This window comes from Coptis chinensis, chromosome 6 (genome assembly GCF_015680905.1).
Source record: "Coptis chinensis isolate HL-2020 chromosome 6, ASM1568090v1, whole genome shotgun sequence".
Classification (NCBI taxonomy): domain Eukaryota; kingdom Viridiplantae; phylum Streptophyta; class Magnoliopsida; order Ranunculales; family Ranunculaceae; genus Coptis; species Coptis chinensis.
This window is the reverse complement of record NC_141461.1, coordinates 16,348,407-16,369,262: the sequence shown is the minus strand read 5'-3', so window position 1 is coordinate 16,369,262 and position 20,856 is coordinate 16,348,407. Positions and strand designations below refer to the sequence as shown.

The window sequence follows — 20,856 nt, the reverse complement described above, 5'->3', positions numbered from 1 at the left end:
TTGATTCTAAAACAAACCTAGTATCTTTTAGGTTGAATTTAGGATAGAATCTACCTATTTTATCGAGATTTCATTCTACCATGATACTTATTCATAGATATGCCTAATCGGCTATATTTTCACTTTGACTCATAATAAATTCTAAAGCGAGGGTCATATAAAAATCATCTTTGGATATAACACCACCCCAAACAATTTGGGAAGGTGGGATCAATATGAAACAACCACGCACAATGAAAATAACCAAGATTATATTAAAATTTTCATTCAAGTACATTTCACTACAAAAATTCAAATTACGGAATTAAACTTACATTAAAATAAATAACAATAATGAAACTACAAATAAATAAAAAAACATCAAACGATACTATCCCTAACCACTTGATGATTGGTAGTGGAGGGCACTGCTTCGGAGATGGCTCCCGAAGCTCGATGGGCCAGCACCATTCGTCTTTTCGGCGGCGACGACGCTTCGTGCCTCGATGATGGTGTGTCCTCAGAAGGAGAATCCTCGTGAGGTGGGAATCGTGCAAGCATGTCGGCCCAAAACTGGCGCTGAGCTTCTAGCTCGGTCCTCATCTGTTCCCACCGCTCGTCCTCCCTCTGGGTACGGATCTCGAAGTTATGGTGGATAGTTGCCTGTCGAGTCCGGAGGTCTTCGCAAATAGTGTTGAGTGAACGCATGCCACGATGAATCACAGCCATGCGTTCTGCATCTGACCAACACCTCTCCAAGGCATCCGCATCAAAACAAGTCAAGTCCTCCTCATCCTCCGAGGCATTCTCATTTCCACCATCCTCCTCGTCCTCTACCCTATCCTCAGGCAACCTCCAAACTCGTTGGACACAATCCTTATAGATGCGAGGATTTCGGTGTAGGGTGATGTAAGACCTATCGGGACGCTGGAGTCTGCTCTCAACTTTAGCATGATCTTGGTTATCAACCACGGGAGAGGTGCAACAGACTTCCTACTCCCCTAATCATGCTAAGCAAAAACTCCAAGATCTGAGAACTTCGTACTTCGCTCACGGAGTATCCATAAAATGTGGAGGCGATTCGGACCAATGTCGTGACCTCCTCCTTCCCCAGGGGCGTTCGACCAATCCATCGAGCTGCGGCCAATTTGGTTGGTTATGAGGATGCTGGCGAACACAATCGCGATCTCGCATTGTAGTTCTTTTCGATAGCTATCCGCGTTCATCAACAGCTCTACCCCATTATATTGGGACTCTGTAGCGTGACATCGGATGGATTCTAGGCGGAATGCCTAGAAATCTCGCCAACAACCATGTAGTTACTTCCTTCCTCCTCTTCGCCACCATAACAAAAATTCTAGTCCCATCCACCTCCTTCGTGTGTTGTAAAACCCGTCGGACTAAGTCTTCGTGGTAAAAGGCTTGGTCGAAAGTACCACAAGCTATTCGATCTCTTCATCGATCATTTCGTCACCGTAAAACGGCGCGAAGTGGTCGCCAGTAAATGCTTGCTCCGGCAAGATTCGACGTTGTTGAGCCATTGGAGTGTTAGGAATTTTGTGGGGGTGTAAATGGGATATGGTGTTGGAATTTGAGTCGACCAAATGACACAACCAGTGGTGGTGGCGCGGTGGTGGCGCAACAGTTCACAATTTGAAATTTTCGGTGGTTTTTGGTTTTTTAACTTGGTTGAGGTGGTGGTGGAAGGATTTAGAGAAGATTTGAAGTAGATTTTTGATGGTTGGCGTGGGTTAGTTTAGGTTTCTTATTATTATTATTTTTTTAGGTTTTGAAGCTTTGGTGGTGGATTAGCGGCTTGGAAGTGAACGCCGACTGTTGGTGCAAAGGTGCAAAGGTAGTCTTATTTCTTGGCCGGTCTTGTGGTTGGGCCCAAGCCCAATTCGAAATTTTCGAATTTTTTTATTTTTCGCACAACTTCAAACTAAAATTGCCGCTTCGTTACCGGTCCGATTTTTACGAATGAGATATGGAAATGATCAGGAGAGAATTTCCAATCCAATGATCCATAAAACACTCTATTCCGACCGTAGATGACATATAAGATAGTGGAAAACGCCTCGAAGTGCATGCATGACATACGTTATGCGAACGAATGAACTATAAATTCATAGAATATGTCAATCCGAATCGAATTACAATTAAACGGCCTAAACAACACTAATAGGATATAAAACATTCTAGGACGGAAACACGAACACCCCACCCCCAAACAAATTTTTTTACAATAGAGTTTTTTTTTTTTTTTTTTTTTTTTAAGTGGGTCTTTTAAAGTCAGATTCCTAAGACTTCCTAGATTAATATATTTATTATTTAATATGTATACATATTATTATTATTTTATTTTATTTTTATTAATTTTTATTTTTATAAATACGGATTAATATATAGAAAAACAATAAGCAATAAGGACATAATTCACCCCATAGAGAAACATGACTCAAAAATCCGAGAAAACATGCAAGAGTGGAAAACGTGAATTATGTTAAACGTGGATTTAGGATCTGGTACTTACAGCCACACACTCCATAGGGAGGGCCCGGTTACCTTAATGGTGCACTCACCAATATATGGAAATGAAAGGAAATGCACCAAACACAAAAGTTGAGTCGTTTATAGTCAGATACGAGACTTTATCTAAACATATGTCTGAACATGCAGTTTATCATATATCAACAACCGAAATAGTTGTGGATCATTCCATAAATAAATATCACAGAAAACATATCCAAACACAATCAAGCACCAAGATTTCCTATGACGCAACCTAGTGAACTGACAGCGAAGTTGGATAAACCTATAACGTAAGCTAGCATGCACCTTCTTTTTCATCTTTGAGCGAGAGGGTGTCCTAGTGAATAAGTGTGGAAAAGTGAATGGTTGTGGAAGATATAGTGGATACGGATAAGTTGTAGAAGGAAAGAATGTAAACAATGAGGATGTGGGTTTAGCACAAAACTCATTCATGGTGTAGGTAGGGACTGTTTCAAGTCTGAAAATGAAGGTGTCAAATGCTTGGTTCTTCTGAAGTATTTGTTTACTAGGTGGATTTAAAAAATTATGAATCACAGAAGAAACAAAAGGATTGAGTGCAAACTCGAGATTCCTTTGAAAGGGTGGAAGGAGGGGAGTCGAGGTGGATGTTGTGCAAAGTAGTTCTTGATAGGGTGAATCATCACCTGCTCTAAGAAACTCATCGAATTCCTCATCTAGATTGGTCATATCCACGTTACTATGATAGTCCTCTATATCTTTGAGAAAGTCATCTATCTCATCCTCATCCGTAATATGTGTATCGACTAGTGTAGGGATGAAAATGTTGGAGTCTGAACTTCCAAAGGAAAGAAATTTGGGCATATGATTATCAGGGAACGTGTTGTTGAAATAATCTCGAGCAAAGCTCTCGATCATGCTAACCTCTCCATCCATAGACGAATCTGGTAAATGTGTCTTTGTTTTAAAAACATTTACTTCAACAGCAAGATGGCCAAAAGACATGGACATCGAACCATCGCGGCAATTAATGAGCGCATTGGCAGTTGCCAAGAAAGGACGCCCTAAGATGATCGGGACAGAGTCCTTAGCGACTTCTGTATCGAGGATGACAAAATCAGCCGGATAGTAAAAATCCTGAACTTTTACCAACACATTTTCGACCACACCCTTAGGATACTTAATAGACCGATCAGCTAATTGCAACGTCATTTTAGTGGGTTGCATCTCGTCTAGACCTATTTGTCTATACAAATAAAACGGGAGTAAGTTAACACTAGCCCCGTGTCTAATAACGCTGGGTCGTCGTATAAGAATCTCCTAAGGTGCATTATGCGATGGATCGACCGAGGGGTCCTTGTACTTAACAATTCCATTATGTTGAGGATAGAGTTGGGAATTGTTTTGTTAAAAGGCGTCTTTTGGTATATTGGTCTTACGCCTAGTAGTACACAACTCCTTAAGAAACTTAGCATGGTGTGGTAGCTTTTAATAACCGAGGAAGGGAAGGTTTATAGTTAGATTCTTGAAAACATCCCTAATCTCCTCATAATTAGTATCCCTAGTTAACACGGCTAATTTTTGTGGAAACGGTGGTTTCTATCTATATTTAGCAATGGTATCACTGGATGTATTACCGTGGCTTTTACGTTTCTTAGGTTGTGTTGTAACCGGTACCTCTACGACGGTGGTAGGCTCTTCAGTTTCTATTTAGGTATCTAGTAAAATAGCGAGGTGTAGGGAGACTCTTGGTGGGGTAACTATAGGCATAGTTACTTTGTTATCAACCACTCCAGAATCGAGAACGGAGTGGTGATGGCCTTTAGCTCACCTACATTTTCATATTCATTACTAGTATTATCGGTTACCTCAAAGGCTGTGTTTGTTGTTTTAGGATTAGGTATTGCGTGACACTGGAAACACACCTTTGGGTTGGGCTTTATCTTGGGCCAACTGTTGGCTTAAATTATTAACAGTTCGAGAAAGCTGTTGGTTAGATTGAGCCATGGTTTGGAAAAGTTTTGGCTCACTTGTATGAAGGTGTCAAGACGATCCGGTTGTGTGGGTGTAGTAGTCGCGGGTGGTGTGGATTTGGAACTATTTCGCGTGAATTATTTATGGGTGGATTTTGATAATTATTATTTTAGGAACGATACCTCTATTAGCATTATAATTATTATAACTACCTTGACCTTGTGCTTAACCTTGTCGAGGTTGCACTTGGTTGTTATAATTATTAAAATTACCGACGACCGTCCTTGTCGTGGTGGAACTTGGTTAAAACCGTGTGTTGGCCTAACATATTGATTATTGTACCACGGAGGTGTGGCGTGTTGGTTATTTCTCTAACCGAAGTTGGGATTTTGTCTCCAAGGGGTTAGGTTCACTATTAATGGAACAAGCCTGTTCATAGGCTATAGGGACGTGGAAGTCGGGATGCTTTCGGGGCTCCAACATAAACTACATGGATTTGAATTTACATTCATGACGGGGATAGGCTTTTGTTGAAAGCGAAATGGCCTCTACCTTTTTAGTGAGTGATTCGATTAGAGTTTTAAGCTCGGGATCGTGTTTAATTTCAAACATACCGCCTTTAAGCTGTATTTGATGAACTAAGCGAGCGATGGATATCATCACTACCCCAGTTGTTATTTCGCTTAGTTTGATTCTCTAAAATTTATAAGCCTCGAGGCTCCTTTGCTTAAGAAACTACCCCCATTCATTATAGGACTTCTTTATGGTGGTGTAGAAGTCCTTGAAAAAGGCACGAACTAACGTGTCTTTCGCTAAGTTATGATGTGGACACTCTATAAGAAGATCGGTGAAAGCGATTCCAAGCCTACGAAAATGATTCATGACGATTTTGTCGAAAGAAATGAATCTTGGAAAGCATCTCATCCATCTTTAGGGGTGGGTAAAAATGTTCCATAAAATATTTGAACAAGTTTAGCCCACGAGTCCACGAATTAGGCGTTTGGGAGTTAACCAAGGCGTCGCCTTTATCGGCTAAGGTGAAAGGGAATACCACGAGTTTAATTTGTTCCGCACCAACCAGTAGGATGGTGGAATGTTGTTAGGACTTGTTCAAATCCACATGTGTTGATAAGGTTTTTCATGGTCTAAACCGTGAAAAATGGGTAACAAATTAAAATATTTGGGGATTCGAAATCCCCAATCGGGTCCGCTAGAACGATGCAAGATTTGGGGCTATAAATTTCAAGGCTTTATAAAAGTCCGAGAGAGGTCTCTCCTTCGTCGGGCATTGGTCGGTAGAGTATGTGGAATAGTAGCTAGAGGTGCAATGAGTGGTATACTATATAGGCGTGCTTGTTGATGTTGCTGTGTAATTATGCTCGGTGTTTTTGTTCGACCAGACCTTAATCTCATACAAGGCTAAGACCAAACTTAGCTAATTACGTCAACACTCCAAATAATCCTGATATACTAGTATAAACCTCTAACAGGAGATGCGAGGTGTGGAAGAATGGAATACCTGATTGCGTCCTTGCTTCGCTTATGAATAGCGTCTTGTTTACGTGTGTTCAGTGTATATAACTAGTTAGAACACTGAAAAACTTGAAAAATCAAAGTTCGAATCAAACCTGTGGAAATCCGGCAAAAGTCAGCTCAGGGTGCGGGTGCGCTCACTTTGGGTGCGGGTCGCGCTCAGTGTAAGTTCAAGTTACAGTGTTTGGGTGTGTGGCGCGCTTTTAGCTTGGGTGGTCTTCGGCTTCGATAACTTAGAAGCAGGTTCCTCCACTTGGGCAAGCAAATTCGGCTCGTGCAATTTTTTTTTTTTTTTTTTTTCAATTTTTTTTTTTTTTCAATCTTTGAAGCGGACAACCATAGTATGAATCAAACAAGGGTGGGTGGGTGAAATGGGACTTTAAGAAGAATTGTTATACTACGAAAACAATGCGAAAGTGAAACTAAGATGGCAGCGGCACCATTTGATAAAAGGTAAAATGATAAAAGTTTACCTACGAAATGAACGATGAAACTCAAAACGTAAGTAAACTAAACTATTTTATGTGCCTATATTTTATCAAAGATTTCTACTCTCAATCCTATGAAATATAGTGGAGTAGATGATTCGTTCCACTCCTAGTCCTTCCGCATGCTGTGCTCTCTACGTATAATTACTCTTAACTAAAGTCTAATGAGAGATTTACGAAAAGGCAACTAGACTACGATGCAACTACCCACAAGATGCAACTAGTCGACTATTAGAACAACTATGGGAATGCTACGTCGATTCTATGATAAGGAGTTAGAGGGGGGTTGATTCCACCTTAACTCGACTTAATCCTACTAACGATGAATCGTCGTAATCCAAATTGAACTGCTTCGCAGAACAATCTGGTTACTCCTAATCCCTAATTACATATGATATTTCTACCAATTCATAACTAGCATGTGAACGATTACACCCATTCTCATGGTGAACTAATCATTTCTAGAGTGGAAAGGAAATTACGACGACTCTACGATAATCGGAATCAAGCTTTCATCAAGGCTTCTCAACTCCCTCTAATGGGGGTTTAGCCGAGAATCATCACGCTATCATTCCCAAAGGAATTCAAACAAGACATGATATAAAGATTGAAACTTTGCTTGTTTAAACTTAATTCAAAACTACTAATGCAATAATTGAATTAAACTAATAATGACAATTAATTGAATCTACGAATTGAAACTAAACAATTAATGGAAATGAAACTAACTTATGGAGAACACTATTTTATTAATCTAATGAATAATAAAACAATGATTCAAATACTAAATTAATAATATAACTAATCTAAGTCTAGCTATCTACGTAATAAGGGAAATTAGATCTATACAATTGTAAATGACAAGAATCGAAATTGACAAACTAGCTATTTTATTAATCAAACTAATTAAGAATAATGATGCTACGAGTTTAATCTAAAACAAGAATTGAATTTAAACTAAACTTAATTTTATTGCATGAAAACTAGATCTATAATTATCTATAGTTTTAGGTCTAACTAGCTACCATTAACAAAGAGTTAAGCTTTGGTTTTTATACTTTCAGATCCAAAAATCGTGCATGGGCTTGGAGCCATGTTTTGGGCCAGAGAATCAGGCCCAAAACCCAATTCTTTCAGTCCAAAAAGGCCTCTTCAGCTGCAGTTGTCTTCAACAGACTTTTCGTCCACTTATGCTCCTCTGATTAGATTAAGACTTAGACCATTGGAAATCTCTTTCCGAGCCGGTCGTTTTGACATAAGGTAGGCCCCATTCCGAGGTCTGAGTCCAAAGATACGGCCTTCGGAAGTTCTGCTGACTTGTGTGCTGTTTCTGCCCGCGTCGACTTTTCAGCTTTTGACCGGGCTTTAGAAAGGTTTTGTCTTCTTGAATCTTAGCCTTTAGTCACGGAACTCCTTAGTAACTGACATTTGCTCCTTTATCTCGCTAAAGTGGCGCATTTCTGCACATAATGGACTTTGAAGCCTGAAATGCATAAAACAAATGTCGGTGTTAACTCTTAATTATTACTCACATAATTGGTCTAAAAGTATGACTGTTACAGGGTTAAAACTACAGTTTTGGGCTCTTATCAGTGATCCACTCTCTTCTATCCTTTTTAACATAGCTGAAAATGTTCTAAGTAGAGGTATAAACTGGCTCTTCCATATGGGGAAAATTAAGCATATGACGGCAGCCGGGAATTATCCTAGCCCTACACACATCCTCTTTGCTGATGATATATTCATCTTTGCGAACGGAGACATTCGTGGACTCAAACTTCTTAAAGAGATGCTCTATCTTTACCAATTTTCAGCAGGGTAGTTTTTTAATCCCCAAAGAGCAAACTCCACTTGGGAGCCATGCCTGACACCAAGAAGCATCGAGTTGCCTCCCTGTTTGAATTCCAGCTTGGCTAACTGCCGGAGAGGTACCTTAGAGCACCCATATTCCAAGGCAGAGTAACTAGAGCAAGAATACAAGTCTTGGTGGACAAAATCAGGAGGAGAGCTAGTGGATGGGCTGGTAGGATGCTGTCTTTCCAAGGTCGAGTGGTTCTGGCACAGTTCATCTTAAGCAGCCTTCCATTATACAACATGTCGGTGTATAAATGGCCAACAATATGCATAAGGGAATGTGAACTCGCCATCAGAAATTTCATCTGGTATGGGGATCCAACGGTGAGAAAGGCAGTCACTCTACAATGGGAAAAGGTCTGTAAGCCACTCGATGAAGGAGGACTCGGTATTAAAAGGCTCAAGGAGCTGAACCTTGCACTTCTTATGAAGTTAGCTTGGAACTTTCCAAATGGGGAGACTGAGTGGAGCAGATTCATGAAGCAAAAATGCACAATGAGAGATGGCAATTACTTAACCTACCACAAGCATTCATCAGTATGGCAGGGATTGAAATGGGCCTTAAAAGAAATGAAGCCTTTCCTAGGGTGGATTGTGGGACAAGGAAGAAGCATCAATGTATGGCAGGAACCTTGGGCAGGATCAGCAGTGGCAGATGTGGTTCAGGGTATAAACTGGAGGGAATTCTTGGCCAAGGTTTCAGACCTTATCATCAATAACAAAAGGAATATTGCAGCACCTATTCAAGAAGTGCTGTTGAAAGCGGACATCAATGTCAATCACCTAAACCCACCAACAGGAGAATAGCAGGATACTAGAATCTGGAAACCCTCTCATGATGGGGTTTTCTCAGTGAAACAAGGGTTCGAGGTGATTAGGAAAAAAGAATATAAGATAAGCTGGTATAAGTGGGTGTGGACTCGTCATATCCATCCTAGACAAGCTGGACTAGCTTGGAAACTGATCCACCGAGTGGTCCCAACAGATGATAGAGTGCAAAGGAAAAGAGTTCACCTTGCTTCGCGATGTAGGCTATGTAGGAAGGAATCAGAAAGTGCGAAGCATATCCTTTGGGAGTGTGAGGAGGCCACAGCACTGTGGCAATGGGATTCGAACTATTTTGGAGTAAAGCCCTTAAACATCAACTTAAAATTGATCATGGAGGCAGGAAGAGGGCACAAGCCAGATACGAAAGGAACTTTGGAATGTTGCGGCTATCCATCTCATGGTTCAAATATGGAAAGTTCGAAATAGTATTTTCTTCGAAGATGTGAAGCTAAATCCACTGAGAATAAGATGTGAAGTTCTTAAAGGGGTAAGTATCGCTGGTCTCCTGCTAACTGGAACAATGAGTAACTCTACCATAGATTTTCAGATTCTAAACCAACTGAAAATCAAAAGAAGAGTGAGGCCAGCGAGTAAAATCAGAGAAGTGTCCTGGATTCCTCCTGATATAAGAGTAGTTAAGGCCAACACAGATGGTTCAGCCTTCGGAAATCTAGGCAATGGGGGTGCGGGAATCATTTTCAGGAACAATACGGTAGAAATTCTGGGTATCTTGGTACAAGGCCTAGGGGTTACTGCAAATTATGAGGCAGAAAGTTTGGCAGTGGTTTTGGCAGCCGAAACTGCTGTGGAAAAAGGCTGGCAAAAACTTTGGATAGAGAGTGACTCTATGGCAGTAGTCCTTGCATTCAAAGGAGGAGAAGTTATATGGTGGCTGAGAGCAAGGTGGTATAGAGCATCAAAGCTTATTGACTGGAAAATTTCACATACACTCAGAGAAGCAAACTTTGGGGCAGATGTGGCAGCAAAACATGGATCAACTTTGAGTAAAGGAGAGCTCTATTGGAGTCCCAATAGACCCCCTTACATTAAGTCCTTAGAATGTCCTCACCGGACTTACTACAGATTTGATACTTAGAGTCTGTTGTAAATCCATTTTGTCAGAGTTGTATTCTTTATTATCTATTAATAAAATATCCTACTTGCATGCAAAAAGAATGTAGTCGATAAGTCTTGGCATGATTGATATTGAAGAAGGTTGATTGTTGCATGTGATTTGTGTTAGCATTTCATTAAATAATATATGTTTGTTTTCTCTTTGAAGTGAAATAAATTTTTAGTTGAGGCAAAAGTTGTATTTTTATTGTAATTATTATAAATAATTATAGTTGAAGAGCTATTTGAGAAAGTTTGTATATTAATCCTATTTATAAATTTTGTAATGAAGAGGAGTTTGTTTTAAATGTAAAAAATTAATTGGTTTTAAAATGTTTAGTATAAGTAAACGATGGTGTTTTTAAAAGTTAGTTGTGTTTTTTACACTTCAAAAATCAAAGAGTCGGAAACAAATATTGTTATCCGATTTTGTTGAAATTCGGGTGTGACAGATATGATTATGATTTACTAGAACTACTGATTGTTCAAAACCAATAAGAATCAAACATGACGCAACACAATCACAAAGTTACAATTCACACAAATTGGCCGGGATGTGATATTTACTTAAGGATAAGCGATGATAACGGATTGCACAGCATCATTAGGCTTCACAGTGAACCGATTGAAGCCTACCTTAGAAAGAATAGATCCCCATTCCTCTATAGTCCTCTCCTGTCCATTGGTTGTGTGTGCCATCATCACCATGTCTAGCATCAATCCCATAACTTTAAATCTATGTTCCTCATCTTCCTTGATCACCACTTCTGCTATGAGCACCTTCCCTTGATCTTCATCCAGAATGGTCTCTCTACAATTTCTCAAAATCTGGATACATTCTTCGTCACCCCCAATCATGTAGAACCCACTGCAACCATAATATAGTCTCAATTTAGAATTGAATAGACAGATTATCATATCCAACAACCTATTAAGCCATGTCGAATCATATAAATCTTCTTATATTAAGTTCTAAAATACTTTAACGAACAAGAGAGTTAGATGGAAATATGGACCTTGAGAAAGGCTGTATTAGCCTTTGGTACAGCCGCAAACATGTCCCCTCCAACGTGCTTAACCCCATTGCTTTCTAGGGCTACCGACACGACATGTGGAAGGTCGAAGTTGATGCCTCTGATCCAAGGGAATGCCTTCACTAATGCTCTCAATGTAGTCCTATCACCCCCACCTACATCCACAACTGTGTTGACCCCAACAAATAATTCAGCACAACCCTCGACAATGGTAGGCACTGACGCCCTAGCATCACATGCCATTGCATCATTAATGAGATCACTATGCGCAGGGTGTTCTGCTGCATAGCTCCATATATCTTTTCCATGAGCAGCTTCAAAAGTTAGAGGATCATTCTGTCGAACGCAGGCACTTAAATAGTGCCATGGTGCAAGCATCACAGGACTGCTCTCCAATAGCACTAAAGTGGCCATACTATGTTCCCCATGCCTCATAAGCAGGAGTGAAGTGGAAGTAGGAGCATAGCCCTTAGTACCATTGCTCGTGCACTTCTTTTGGAAGATCTTTTGGCAAACTAGGAACCGCATAATGTGGTGAAGCAAATAAGATGAACAACCAAGTGCAGTCGATAGCTCCGACAGTGTTATTGGTTTCCCATGGACTTCAATGACATCAACTATCTAATCAGCATGTGATAAAAGTAGAGTTTTACCTAATATTAACTAATTATGCTAGGAATAAGTAAAAGCATGAATTTACTCTAGTTGTTTATCAAAGTTCTACTATCGATTAACATGCAATAACGTGGAGTCAGAATTCGTTCCACTCTTAGTTGCTTAGACGTAATAATTATCCCTAACTTAAATAATTATATAATATCAATGAGAGCAATGGTTTAATAAAACTAATATGTGGAAATAACTAATTAAGATGTTCAAGACTATACTATGACAATTTAATGAAAAGATGTGAATGAGAAGAAGAGTATTATGGAGATTTGATTCCACTTTGATTAATTCTTAATATGCTAGCATAGATTTGTTGTAATCCTAATCTTTATGTTTTCACATAAAGATTAGGTCTTTTTAATCCCTAATTATTCATGGCATCTCTACCAACTAATAATTAGCATGTGAGACAATTTAAATCCATTCTCATGGTGAATTAACTACTTTATAGAGTGGAATATTTTACTACAACTTATTCTATACTAACACATCAAGTCTTCATCAAAGTTTCAATCAAACCCCTCTAATGGAGATTTAGCTATGATTTATTAGACTATCATAATTAAAAGAATAAGACATAATTAAGAACTACTTTACTAAGAATAACTTGAATTGAATTAATGGCGACTAGGCTAATAAAACAATAACTAGGGTTTAAAACTAAAGAAAACTAATGATAGAAAGCTTAATTAACTAAGGGGTTATATTCTAAGTAATGGGGAGGGAGAGCTAGAGTTTTGCCTTAGTCCTCTTTATATAGGAGAGGGCTAAGTTTACAATTTCATGCATAGGTTTTGGAGTTATGTTTTGGGCCACTAAATCAAACCCAAAACCTAATTACTTAAGTCCAAAAAGGGTTTCTCTATTGGAAATTATTGCAATAGCTTTTTCGTCCACTTTTACTCCTCTGATTGAATCAAGGCCTAGACCATTACAAATCTCTTTCTGAGCCGGTCGTTTTGACATATAATAGGCCCAATTCTGAGGTCTGAGTCCAAAAATACAGCCTGCGGAAGTTCTGTTAACTTTTATGCTCTATTTCTGCCCACGTTGACTTTGACTTTTCAACTTTGACTGGGCTTTAAAAAGACTTTTTCTCCTTGAAACTTGGGTTTTAATTATAGAACTTCTTAGAACTTCTTAGCTACCAACCTTTGCTCATTTCTCTTGCAAAAGTGGCATATTTCTTCACATATTTGACTTGAATACTTGAAATACACAAAAGTACGTAAACAGTACTAACTCTTATTTATTATAAATATAATTGGTCTAAATATAATATTATTAAGGAGTTAAAACTACAGTTTTTGGCTCTTATCAGCATGTCCTATGGCCAGGCTTGTTAAATTTAGTTAGCAACTTTATCTTCATAGCCTGGACGTCATTATGTTAGGGACAACGGGATCATTGCTTTGCATCCATGTTTCCAAATGTGTTGACTACTTGACTCAAGGAAAAAAGAAATGTAAAAGTAAAAGATTGCCCATATAACTATGTTGGAAATTTTCAAATTAAAAATATATCTATATTGACCATGAATAAAATATTGGTGAAATTTCACCATGTCTTAACTTTCTATATTAATGGGCCACTTCATCAAACAAATATTCAACAAAAATAGGCTGCATCATTTAACGCATGAACTTACTGCTCTAAGTCAGTTATTGTGCAAAGTCTTTGTCAAATATAATCTACTTAAGCTATGACCTGCAACCCTAAAAATTCAAAACTAATAACATCACAATATCACTCATCACAAAGTCAATCCACTAACACCAACATAAAAATCCCAGCAAATCACCTAGAACTGGAGTAAAGATCTTGGCTGGTACACCCTCTTCGCTGCAAGAGTACGTGAATGGAAAAAATGAAACCTTTTCACCCAAAAAAATAATGAAATCATGAAACCATGAGAAGAAATCTGGGAGCAAACTGTAAGCATCAGTGACAAATAATATACGTAGTTACCTGGAAACACAACCCAACATACTTACCTTTTGATTTCTGATTGTTATTTTCATCAGTACAATAGGAAGTCCATTGAGGATTTTGAACACCAAATCCATATAATCCTTCACAAAACTCTTTGCAAGAGTCACTTGCACCTCAAATCTGGAACATCACATCATTAGCCAGGTACATTTGGATGTATAAACAAAAAGGCATACAACTAAATCAGAACAAAGAAAAATCAATTGAATTTGAAGCTAGATGGGTTGGCATTAGTACAACCTTCAATGAATTTGAACCAGCAGAAAAACTGAACTTATACCATTTTGCAACTTGAAATAAGAGTTTGCAAAGTTTCGATCAAACATAAAAAGTATTCTTCAAGATAGTGCCCTTTATTAAACAACATTCTTAATGTGTATGTAAATTTTCAGTATGTCTCAGCCACTTCACTCTACTATGATTATAACATTACTGACAATATTTTAGCTTTTAACCTTTGATTATAATCAAATGCAAGTCTCTACATATAACACTCTTCGTTCGTCTGACGGACACGTGTTAATGAAATATTCTAACATGTTTGGGGAAAAAAAACGTCCATGACACCGAAAAATATCCCAAGAAATCTTGCATTTTCACTAACTTCAACTTAGCACCATTACAACTAATGGTTAGAAATAAAGAAATAATGTCATTCATGTTTCAATCTTGCATTTTCATGACTTTATACATGCCCATTAACAACATGAACGAAATACATCACACTTGAAATAATGTGTAAAATATGAAGAAATATATGAACTGAAAGGAATGGAAAGAAACATACCTAATCTCTTTTACAATTGAAATAAGTTTCCTTGATCCAACACACTCACTGGATATGGATGGCATCCTTTCACCTGCACATTCTCTATATGATTTGTTTCCAACCTAATGTAACAAACCAAACAAACAAACAAAAAAGTAAAGGTGAAGGAAATTCTTATCAACCAAGGAGATATCATCAATCTTTTGGGGAGGGTTGACAACTCAAAAGTGCATCCCATGGACATTAGTAGTATTGTTCGTATACAACTATAGAAATACATAGATGTAAGCTAGATTATTTTAACTTGATAAAGCTTAGAAGTTAGACAAAACAAATCTAGAATGTTATTCGCCAACTACAGTACTTGCAGCAACTCTAATTAAGAAAATTAGTAAATGCCGCCAATATATTTTCTAACATGTATAATCTCTGTTAGGGACTGCATCATCTGCGTTGTGCCTTTGTCCCATCAAGGTAGCGCTTCAATACTTGCTTGCCTCCACCTCTAAAAACTATCAATAAGATGAAATTCCAAAGTATTAGTATTAGTAGGCTTGCTACAATTGAAGTTTATCACCAACTAATTCAATTCAAATCAATATGTATATTGATTGGAATTATAAGGCAAGAGTAGAGAATTTTTTTTAATAACTAATTGAAATACATTACTACTCAAGATACATTATATTGCATGGTTTTCAATTAGTGCAATAAAAAACGATATCACGTTAAGAGAATCTAAAATTTAATTTACCAATATACCAGTCGAATGCATATAGACCACCAAAAAAAGAATATACCAGTCAAAAGAGTATGAGGAAAATTACATTCAATAGAACTTCCATAGAGTCTGAAATAAGAGTGCAAACCCTCCACTATTTTGAACAGCAAGATAAATCAAACAAATAAGATGACTCTATTTTATAGACATAGCTTATGGGTTGCCCCTTTACAAGTACGCATTTTTTCTATGTAAACACGACACAAGGGCATAAGAAAAACAAACTTTCTCAAGGAAATCTAGCTATCTCCCTACATTTCGGTAAAATTGCAAATTTTTGTTCTTTCTTATATCATCTGTTTTGCTTTCCCCAAACTATCTAGTTCAAAAAGAAACCAAGAAGTTCTGAAATATGAAATCAAATATTAATAAACTATTGAATTAACACAAAGAATGTAACAAAATATGATAAGTAATTATATGAGTTACAAATGCATATTTTGGACTTATGCGGCACCCAAACTGAGAACGGATATTAATGTAGGTAGGATAAAACTTCAATTTCATTGTATGCGGCACAAATGCATCTATATATAAAATTTATATGAGTTAACCCGTGGCATTCCTAGTTGCACCCACCATACCACCATCTATTGATAAATAATTGAATTAAATAAGGTTTCCAAAATCAAGATGTTTCTCACCAAAAATGGACACCTCAACTTTACAATAATCTGTCTGATTTGGTAGCTGTGGTCTAGCCATAAAAAAAAAAAAAAAAAAAAAAGGTAGTTGTGGTCTAAGGATGTCCAAACGGGTATTGGGTAACCTGGGCCCGAACTAGTTTTCATCGGGTAACCAGTTCGGAGTCAGGTATTTTGTTGAGAAGTATTACCAAACACTATCCTACTCCAATATTTTGGGTATCCATCGGCCTTGGATTCGGGTTTCGTGTATGATAAAACCCGATAGAAATGAAAAAACAAAAAAAAAAAAAAACAAAAGACACAATAAGAAACCCTACTTGAAATATATACATCTACATTTTATTTCTTGTACGACTATCCACCAATCCTTCAAACAAACTAAAACTTCTAATGAATTTGGAAGTAATTATCACCTATATCTCCTCGGACATAATTCTTTTTCACATGTTTTAAAAATAGATAGACTGAAAGAACTACAGACACATGAACACACATTATATCACGTGCAATTGCGAAGTCCCGACATAAGTCTTTCCATAATCCAATATATTAAATAACTCGTCATTGTAAATATAAATGAGATCATAATCAAAATATTTCTCTAATTCATCTGAAAGAATATATATAATAGCAATTCCTTTTGGAGCTATCTAAGAGTGTCCACGTCATTTTTTTTACTCACTATAATTTAGGAGAAAAAAAAAAGAAATATTCATAACAGTTTCCAAAGTTTTCAAAACACTATTGCAAGTTAGGAAAAATATAGGATGGCTAAAGTAAAACTTCCCAAAATTAAAAATTGATTACTGAGTAGTATTCCTATTTTATTTCCTGATTTATCGTTAAAAGAGGCATTGTTCTTAAATATATATTATGGCTATACCCTTTTGGCTTTATTTTTTGGAGCGATTTTAGAGTGTCCACGTCACATGGCTAATTTCGAAAAATCACTTTTCAAAAAAAATAATAGAGAAAATAGGAAAGATACCAAATAAGGGGACAAAGAATCGTAAGCATTTTTGGAGAGTCTCCACTAAAAATGAATCACTATTAATTCTTTCTCTAGGAAAAATCAGACTCTTTTCTAGCTCTACACTTAAAATCTTTATTCCTATATTGTCTTCTTTACACTCCTTTTGGAGGCATGCTTGGTTTAGCAGTTAGAAATCTCAATCAAAGAAACTAAGCTTCGTCCTCTCTCTATCAGTCGATTTACCTACTGATTCGTTTTCACTGAACCTCTACTTACCTACTTTATTTTGATTTATCTACCTCTGCTTTTTTTACTTCATGCTAAGTAATGGCATACAAGTTCAACAAAAGGTTCTAATGGGATTGCAATTTATGTCCACTTACTTTTAGGATTGCAATTTATATCCCCCAAACAAAGAAACTAAACTTCTTCCTCTCTCTATCCGTCGATTTACCTTCGTTTTCATTGAACCTCAGCTCTATTTACCTACATTATTTTGATTCATCTACCTTTTTTTTTTAACTTCATACTAAGTAATGGCATACAAATTCAACAGGGGTGGAGAGACCAAGATGATGTACTCTACGGCTAGTCCATATAACATGGATACTTGACTCATGGATCTACCTAGAAGTTATAGATTTAGGATAATTTGTTGAAGATTTGCAGGATCGGCCTCAATGTACAGGTTTTCGTATAGAATGCTGGTACAATTAAAAGTTTAGGGCCACGATCTTTATATTTTATACCTACCTAAACTACCACAGCTCACACGCATTATTTGTTGTATGATGTCTAGGTGAATGTGCGATTGTGCACTAGAACCAGGGAAACACAAACACCCTTTTTGCAAACACTGCTGCTGGCCTATTAATCAAATAGTTAACCACAATTTCAGAGTCTTTTAATTCCATTGTGAATAGCAAGAATATTGCATAGAGAGAACCACTAATGGCTGAGAGTTCCTCTAGCTGCAATGCGTTCTTCGTGTCTGTAGCAAGTCTCAATTCTTGCAACTATTAAACAAAGAATTTCATGTTGAATGTCTTGCACTGTTGCACATAATTCAGCTGTTGAGCAATGGACGCAGAATTGGCAAATAAAGCTATCTATTCTGTTAAAACCAAAATTTGTAATTCGTATTATGGGGCTTAACCCTAGTTTAGAGGGAGCCCTTCCAGAAATTCTCAACGGCCCAGGCGAACCAAGGCCGAAGAGGGGGTTTGGAAATAGTTTTCAACCAGCAATTGACGCGCCTCGGTTAGACCTCACTAGCTGCGTCATTGCCCCAAGCGCAAAGATACTTACAGCCGTTACCCAACTCCGATTTTATATTCAGATTTACTTATGCTTCTTGGTTGGCCAGCCAATGTGGGACTATTTCTTTTTTGTCTGCTATTTCCAGAGCCATATATGGTTTCATCCATGGGCTTGTTATCAAGGAAACTAAATCTACATTTCGTGTTCCTCATTAGCGAAATCAGCTTGGTAGTCTGGTAGAGATGATAAGGGTATGTGAATGTCCATCTAGGGTGAGCCTAGATGTACAAGTTCATAATTAAGCTCCACAAGTCAAGGAACACGAGAGAGAGAGAGAGCACAAAATCCTACACCTACTTGAGCACATAATTGGTTTAAGCAATACATAAACTTTTAGACTAGGAAGCAAATAACATATATTTTAGTATGATATGACCACTTATTAAAAACTGCTGATTGTTCAAAAGCAATAAGGATCAATCAAACATGACGCAACACAATCACAAAGTTGCAATTCCAAATTGGGATGTGATATTTACTTAAGGATAAGCGATGATAACGGATTGCACTGCTGCATCAATAGGCTTCACAGTGAATCGACTGAAGCCCGCCTTAGTAAGAATAGATCCCCATTCCTCTTTAGTCCTCTCCTGTCCATTGGCTGTGTGTGCCAACATCACCATGTCTAGCATCAATCCCACATCTTTGAATTTATGATCCTCATCTTCCTTGATCACCACTTCTGCTATGAGCACCTTCCCTTGATCCTCATCCAGAATGGCCTCTCTTCAATTTCTCAAAATCTGGATACGTTCTTCGTCACCCCAATCATGTAGAACCCACTGCAACCATAATATAGTCTCAGTTTAGAATTGAATAGACAGATTATCATATCCAACAACCTATTGAGCCATGTCAAATCATATAAATCTTCTCATATTAAGTTCTAAAATACTTTAACGAACAAGAGAGTCAGATGGAAATATGGACCTTGAGAAAGGCTGTATTAGCCTTTGGTACAGCCGCAAACATGTCCCCTCCAACGTGCTTAACCCCATTGCTTTCCGGGGCTACCGACACGACATGTGGAAGGTCGAAGTTGATGCCTCTGATCCAAGGGAAGACCTTCACTAATGCTCTCAATGTAGTCCCATCACCCCCACCTACATCCACAACTGTACAATGGCAGGCACTGACGCCCTAGCATCACATGCCATTGCATCATTAATGAGCTCACTATGCGCAGGGTGTTCTGCTGCATAGCTCCATATATCTTTTCCATGAGCAGCTTCAAAAGCTGGACGATCATTCTGTCGTACGCAGGCACTTAAATAGTGCCATGGTGCAAGCATCACAGGACTGCTCTCCAATAGCACTAAAGCGGCCATACTACGTTCCCCATGCCTCATAAGCAGGCGTGAAATGGAAGTAGGAGCATAGCCCTTAGTACCATTGCTCGTGCACTTCTCTTGGAAGATTTTTTGGCACACTAGGAACCGCATAATGCGGTGGAGCAAATAAGATGAACAACCAAGTGCAGTCGATAGCTCCGACAGTGTTATTGGTTGCCCATGGGCTTCAATGACATCAGCTATTTTGAGCTCAATGGCGCACTTGACCACAGCCATTTCGACAAATCCAAAGACATACTTCCATATGCGGACTTCAGCTTCTGCATCTTCCTCTACTCTTATCACCTCCTTTCCTCCCAATTCGCCCATTTTACGACAACTCTAGTTCTCTCTTTTTTCAAGAAAATAAAGCTTCAATTTCATTGTATGCGGACAAATGCATCTGTTATGTAAAATTTATGAGTTAATGGCATTCATAGTCGACATTATTGCACCAACCATACCACCATCTATCGATAAATAATTGAATTGGATAAGGTTTACAGAATCAGCATGTTTCTCACCAAAAATGGACACCGTTTACAATAATTTGTCTGATTTGGTAGCTGTGGACTACACTTTGACTTAATATATATAAATACACTTGCAATCCACTTATTCATGATCGACGGTGAGTTTGTTATATTCTTGGCGAAGTCCATATAAAGTGCTCTAAAATTAAGTACATATTCTGCAGTGTGTTCCCATTATTTTAGATATCTGCTAATATCCCTCTGGTGTCTTTGTTTAATAAACTAGGTGCATATCATTGTCAGAGATTCAAAGTTAAGCCGTGGTCCTAGCAACGCAAAACCTTTTGGTTTTACAAAAGAAACCCAACAAGTAAATTTACTTATAAAGTTTTGGTCTCTACCTCGGACAATGAAAGTTATGAAACCATGTAGGCATGTAGCTAGCAGAGCACTGATGAAGAACGTTTCTGTGCTGAAATAGAAGTGTCCTACATAAGCAATCCATTAAAAGCTTCAATTGATTATAATTTCAGTCTAGAAAAACTTAATTCTGTATCGGTAGTTCGGTACTCAGCAGAACTGCAGAA

General features: G+C 37.9%; 1 protein-coding gene, 1 non-coding gene and 2 pseudogenes across 3 annotated transcripts; 1 reads left to right on the top strand and 3 right to left on the bottom strand.

Annotated features, from left to right (window-relative positions):
- Positions 1-9,687: 9,687 nt before the first annotated feature.
- LOC147491769 (uncharacterized) lies at positions 9,688-10,263 on the top strand. The gene has a single exon (XM_086567326.1). It carries the CDS (start codon positions 9,688-9,690, stop codon positions 10,261-10,263), a length of 576 nt encoding a protein of 191 aa, XP_086423452.1.
- Positions 10,264-10,847: 584 nt separating this feature from the next.
- LOC147491768 (acetylserotonin O-methyltransferase-like) lies at positions 10,848-14,827 on the bottom strand (annotated as a pseudogene).
- A 3,466-nt stretch (positions 14,828-18,293) lies between these two features.
- LOC147491767 (U4 spliceosomal RNA) lies at positions 18,294-18,447 on the bottom strand. Its single transcript, XR_015200585.1, has one exon. It is a non-coding gene; the product is annotated as a U4 spliceosomal RNA (small nuclear RNA).
- Positions 18,448-18,774: 327 nt separating this feature from the next.
- On the bottom strand, positions 18,775-20,199 carry LOC147491766 (acetylserotonin O-methyltransferase-like; annotated as a pseudogene). The gene is made up of 2 exons (XR_015198058.1): positions 19,396-20,199; positions 18,775-19,247 (listed from the first exon to the last, which is right to left on the bottom strand). The product of XR_015198058.1 is annotated as an acetylserotonin O-methyltransferase-like (transcript).
- Positions 20,200-20,856: the final 657 nt, after the last annotated feature.